This window comes from Sinocyclocheilus anshuiensis, unplaced genomic scaffold (assembly GCF_001515605.1).
Source record: "Sinocyclocheilus anshuiensis isolate Anshui unplaced genomic scaffold, SAMN03320099.WGS_v1.1 scaffold1386, whole genome shotgun sequence".
Lineage (NCBI taxonomy): Eukaryota > Metazoa > Chordata > Actinopteri > Cypriniformes > Cyprinidae > Sinocyclocheilus > Sinocyclocheilus anshuiensis.
The window spans coordinates 290,009-296,399 of NW_015555701.1; the positions used below are offsets into that span (position 1 = coordinate 290,009).

Consider the following 6,391-nt stretch of genomic DNA (forward strand, 5'->3'; position numbering starts at 1 on the left):
TGTGTTCAGTGTGTGTGTGTGTGTGTGTGTGTGTGTGTGTCAGTGTGTTCAGTGTGTGTGTGTATCAGGGCGTCTCTCCTGTGTTCACTGATTTCTTCACACTGTAAAGTGTCTCAATGTAACTTCCTCATAGTAACTGATGTTACGCAAGAGCATCTGAGGAACAGAACACTGAACACACACACACACACACACACACACACACACTTGATCTGTGCTGTTAGAGGCTTCGGTTAGTTCTGCTAGTTAAAAAGCGGTGTGTGTGTGTGTGCTGTGGGTCACTATGATCAGTTTGTGTTGTAATCGAGTGTGTTTGACCCTCGTGTTTGCAGTGCATTATGGGTGTGTTGACAGATGAGCACACCTGAGGAGAGTGTGTGAGGTCAGGGGTCAGATCTTCATCCGTCTGTCTGTCTGTAGCACACATCTGTATCCTGTCTGTCTCACAGCACCTGTCTGTCTCTCCGTCTCACACACGTCCAGAAAAACATCATTGTTTCAGTTCAGCTTATCTCTGCTCTCCCAAATATCCTGTTTCTTCCAGAACCAATAGAAAGCTCTTCCTGCTGCGGGCTGACTTCACTTCCAGCTTTAGCACAATCTCATCTGCTCTGAACCGCGCTCGTAACCACACACACACACACACACTCTCACGACGGTCCGTCCTGCTCCAGCATGGCCAGCACCATCAAGGTAAGAGCAGCTCCTCACACACTCGTTAGTGGAGATCCAAACGAGCGCTGAGAGCTCCTTCACGTGTCTTCTCATCTTCTGAGAGTTTGTGTGGAATTTCGCTGTTTGTGGAGATTCTTCGGTCAAATCTGTGGCTGGTTGCATGAACTGCTTTGACTACTCGTACAACTTAGTCAACTGGTCATAACTTTTACAGGGTTTCTGCGGGTCTTACAAAGTCTTAATTCACTCTTTTCACAAATTAGGGCCTTAAAAGGTCTTTTATTCATAAAGTTGTGGCATTTAATGTTGCATGAACCGAAAAAAATGAATCTCTTCCTCAGTATTTCTGTCTTGTATCTTGTTATCAAGATACATTTACTGGAGATGCATATAAACAGTCTTGTTTTCTGAGAAACTGAACAAAATCAAGTGAGTTTATGATTAAAACAAGAACAATATCTGTCAGTGGGGAACGAATTGATTGATTTTTCTGATCCTTTTGGCAGAAATGTGTTCTTTTTTTAATCATAAACAAGACTTCATATCTTCATTCTGCATCTCCAGTAAATGTATCTTGATTTAAGGATCTTTAGACAGAAATACTGACAGAAAACAAGACAGAAATACTGAGAAAAATCTTTGTTTTTAGGGTTTGTTCAAAAGGTAAAGGTTATTTCCATATTCTAGTGTTTGTGAGCAGAGCTATTCAATCTAAACGCTTTATTTTTTTGGAAAGGGAATTACAAAGTAATGGAGATCTGTTGTATTTTACTAACTTTTAAGTGTTTAGACATTTAGATTTAGAGACCATATTGACGTATTGTGTTCCCTTCAATTTATTCTTTACTTCATCTTGAAAAGTTTACCTTCATCAACCCTGCAGAAACCCTGTTTTATTCAGTTGCGTGAAAACTTAGATTGGTCAGATTTGAGAATGAAAAATTAGACTGGTTAACTGCTAGTTAGTTGGACTAGCTTTTATGACTGAGTGTTTGCTGAAATGTCATTTGGATAAAACATTTCTAATACAGTTCGTTTATATTCTGATCATATGTGCTCTGGTCATTTTTGGATCATTTGTTAAGATGTTTAAATGTGAATATTGAGATCCTGCTGAATGTAAATGGATAGAAGTAACAACTAATTGTTTCATTTGTTCATATAACTGTTTTTAAAAGTTACCGTGTTACCATAGCAACAGAGAGAAAATAGATCATTTGTGTTCCAAAGATGTATCAAAATACTTAAAAGTGAATCTTTTAAACAATAACATACTCACTGTTTGTTGTGTTTGTTTTAATACAGTAACTGATTGATTCAATGTATTAGATCGTTAAAATGACTACAAAATCAGGTTTTCGTCACCACCGTCAGATACATTTGTTGATAACATTTCATTGATGTTTTATATTTGTTGAGGAGTGTTGGTCACATGCGAAAGTGTCATCTGTCTGCTAACAAGTTAAAAACATCTAAATTGCTGTTAGAGATAAAGTTGAAATTAGATTACACAGTCCAAGGTAAAAAGCACATTTTGATAAAAAAGAGTAAAGTTGGGAGGTTGCATTAAAGCATAGCTTAGTACACATAAGATACATAAAAGTAGTTTCATTTGTCTGAGCACAAGGATTTATTTTTCAATGTTGCACCGTTTTGTCCCGCATCTCAAGAATCAGTGATTTATGATTGTAGAGTTTAAAGGTTCAGTTGAATATTTGATCCTCTTCACTTTATTTATTTTGCGTCTGCTTCTATTCAGCTCTGGTTCATAATGTTTTATCGTTTCTCATGCGGATAAAAGCATCTGCTGAATGAAGTATTGAGACTGTTCTTCTGGTTAAAGCTGTTTTGTGATGCTTCATTTCAGTTTGGTTTCTTTTGTTTCTAAACTTTATAACACTCAGACATGAAGGATCTCTAAGGGATAGTTGATCCGAAAATGATCATTGTGTCATTATTTACTGCAAAAAATATTTTTTTGTCCATACATTTAAAGTCAGTTTTGCTGAAATGTTGTTTGGTTCTGTTGTTGGAACATCTTCATTTCCACTGTTCCACTGAAAAAGAAAAGTCGAACAGGTTTGAAACATCACGAGGAGAGTAAAAGATGACAGATGGATCATTACATGGTGGACTGTCTCTTTAAGATCCACCGGGTCACGCATGTAAACGCGTGTTTGAACATGGAGTCCGTGGAGAGATGATTCGCACAGATGTGCTGTGAAGATGAAACTCATCAGATGTTGTCTCCGTTTCTCTTCATGTTTCATTCAGCTTTTATTAGAAAGTCAGATCTCAGTATCTGAGTCTAAACACCGGACAGTTCTGTGGCCAAATGCTTCCGTCGGTTCACATACGGTGAACACTGTAACTCCATCACTCTTATAATATTATACTGATTCATTCAGAACATGTATCAAGTCATTTCTCACAGAAATAATGACTGAGTTCGGACAGGTTTCCTAAACTCTCCTGCCGTCTGTCAGTTAAGCAGATAGTCCCGCCCCCAACCAGCGATAGTTTTAGTATCGAGATACTATCATTTTTTTTTTTCTGCTTTCATATTCATTTTGGTTAATGTTTTAGTAATTTTGTTGTGTTTTTATATGTGTGTCTATATAATTTTGTATACATTTTTATTTCAGTTTTAGTTAAGCATCAAGTTAAACTTCAGTTTTTTTCAACTGCTCACACATATTTTCAAAATTTTGCCTCTTTTTTTATAAAACTTTACACACAAATTGCACACTCAAAATGCAAAAAGCCTCACATCTCTTGCAAAATGAAGCACTGCATTCAAAATATCACAAACACATCTCAAAAGCAAACATATATCACATAAACACAGTTATTCCAAACCTAAAGCTCTTCTTTCATGAGCTCCTGTGAACATTTCTGTACAAGATTGAAAGTAACTGCAGAGAGATGTTGACAAATCTTTCAAGCAAACTTGTTTTCCTCTAAGCATCTGTGGTTGTGAACACAGTATTATACAGTACTAAAGAGAAGAACAGTTGTGTAGATGTGTGTTTATTGATTGGTTGGTGTTCAGTGAAGCACATGTGAGGAGTTAGTGATTAATTAGTGTGGCTTTCTGATCGCTTGTGTTTGAAAAAGGAAGTCAAGACACTTCCTGTTAGATTTGTGTGTTACATTGTGTGTTGTGTTTTGCAAAAAGTGCATAAAGTCAAAGTCTGAGAATTAGTGTATGTTTTGCAGATGTGGTATGAGCGTCTGCTGTTTGAGTGTCAGCTTTCAGAAACTGTGTGACAAGTGAAGATTCTGTGTGTACGCAGCTGAAAAAAACCTCAATTAAAATGAGAAATGCTGCCTTGATAAATAGCTGAAATAAAAAAATATATACACTGCAAAAAAATATCCTCTTACTTAGTATTTCTGTCTTGTTTTCTAGTATAAATATATAAACATTCTTGAATCAAGATGAATTTATTGTACAAGTAAAATTACTTTAAGATATTATGTCTTGTTTTCTGTAAAAAAAACAAAAACAAAATTTTGTAAGTTTTTACTTAAAAAAGCAAAAATATCTGCTAATGGGGTAAGAAAAATAATCTTGTTTAGCCTTTGAATTAAGATTATTTGTCTTACCCCATTAGCAGATATTTTTGCTTTTTTAAGTAAAAACTTACAAAATGTAGTTTTTGTTTTTTTTACAGAAAACAAGACTTAATATCTCAAATCATTTCACTTGTCAAGTAAATGCATCTTGATTCAAGAATGTTTAGATATTTATACTAGAAAACAAGACAGAAATACTAAGTAAAAGAATCATTTTTTGCAGTGTATATAATATTTTTTTTATTATATTTCAAGTAAGGAACATGTTTGTTTTTTATGGTTTCAGACTAGTTTTAGTTAACTATGATAACCCAGCTGCAAACTCTCGTCATCGGTTGAGGGTTCAAACTCTTTGAACATGGTGAACAATCGCACACTTCGTCTCTACAGAGGGTGGAGCGTTGTGTTTGCGTCGCTCTGAGGTTATTAATGTCGTGTTGCTCCCGCGGCGTTAACGATGGGCGTCTTCCTCGCTCCATTAGAGGCCCGCACGAATGCAGACGGATGGGCTTTTTCCTCTTTTCCATTCCCAGCCCCTGTTATCCCGTGCTGTCAGGAATGCAGGAAATGGTGGCAGAGCACTTCCTGTCTGTGGCTGCATGTGTGAATGACCCAAACGCTCACTGAGCTTCACGTAAACCCATACAAGTCTACTTTTATTCTTTAGAACGTCTCTTTCATTCACTTTTCTGTGTTTATCGCTGGTGTTCTTTGGCAGAGGTGTTGCAGGCTGTCAATCACTGCAGTGCTTCCCTCTGATTGGCTGAGAGCGTGTGGTGGGCGTGTTTTATAAGTTCATGTCTAACGGAACGCAGGAGCTCTGAGAGCGTTATTAAGGAGAACGTGCTTGAAGAAGCTGATGTTGACTGTGTGTTGGAGGAGATGAAGGCTGAGGAGGTGCTGGAGTGTGTTTGTCTCTCAGGTGAAGGCTGCTTTGACCCGTTCGCTCACTATGGGCTTCACAGCTCCGTTATCAGCGGCCTGCAGATTCATCTGGTTTCCGACATCATTTCCTTTTCCTCCTGCTGATCCCAGAGCTGTGCTGAGGAGCGGCCGCGTGTTTCTCTGTCCTCCGAGTCTCGGGATAGTCTCGCTGTTTCTGTGTTTGAATTCAGCTGAAGTGTTTAACCCTATAAAGCTACTGTATCATGAATTTCTAAGGTCTCTAAATGATCAACATGATCAATCTCCTCCATGCATTCTGTCTCTGATTGATAGTCCAGAGTGTTTTATCCAGTAAAAGCTCTTTTAGTGTAATTGTACAAACGTCCAGCTTCAGCTCGAGCTTCTCGTGTCAAATCTTGACAGATTTTGATCAAGTAAGCGTCAGAATAACTGCAGTAATATCTCCAGATGAACACTTACTGGACTGAAGCAGCTCAGCTTACTTGATTCTCCATCAATCATGTTTTAGAGTCTCAAATCTGATCCTCAGGATCTTTTGAGGAGCGTTTGTTTCCAGAAGCTTTACTTTCACTGTTCCTCAGCGGAGGAATGATCTTCACAAGCCTCCAGAACATCTCACATCTTCTGAGGAGCCTTTATTTCTTCAGCTCTCAATCACTGCATTATATGTTTGGAGCATTTCAATCTCATCTCACTGAGACACATTACTGGAGATATAGAGCGACCACTGATATTTAGATCATTTTATGTCAGTATCTGCTCTACTGTTAGAAAGATCTCTCTGATTTACATCACAAGCAGCAGAATTTCATCATATAAATATCAGCATCTGCAGCTAATTCATATTTTTGCTCAGTTTTCAGCAAAAGGTTCCATCTCAACAAGACATTTCTGATGATTATTTCATGTCAGGCTTTACAGGGTTAATAATGTGGCAGATATGTCACATATCTTTGTGAGGGTCAGATGTTCTATGTGTTCACAAATATAGTGGAACGTCAAAAATTTGAGGAGCTGCTGAGTTGTCTCAGTGTCTTGTGATTGTTAGTTTGGGTTTAGTTTGGGTTAGTGATGGTTAGTTAGGCGCTGATGGAGGACAGTAGGTATCAAACTTTAGTGAGCGTGATGGATTGTAGCGTGGTAGGAGACTAGTTAGGTACGCAGGAGCTAACCCATTAAGGGCCTTATAGGTAAGTAATGATATTTTGTAACTGATACGGAAACTTAATAG

General features: G+C 37.7%; 1 protein-coding gene across 1 annotated transcript in view; it reads left to right on the forward strand.

Moving 5' to 3' along the window:
* The first annotated feature begins 601 nt into the window (after window positions 1-601).
* Window positions 602-6,391, forward strand: part of LOC107671615 (ETS transcription factor ERG) — a 20,637-nt gene continuing 14,847 nt past the window's right edge. Inside the window, 1 exon segment of the mRNA XM_016464524.1 lies at window positions 602-693. Coding sequence (XP_016320010.1) covers window positions 676-693 — 18 coding nt within the window. The 5' untranslated portion in view covers window positions 602-675.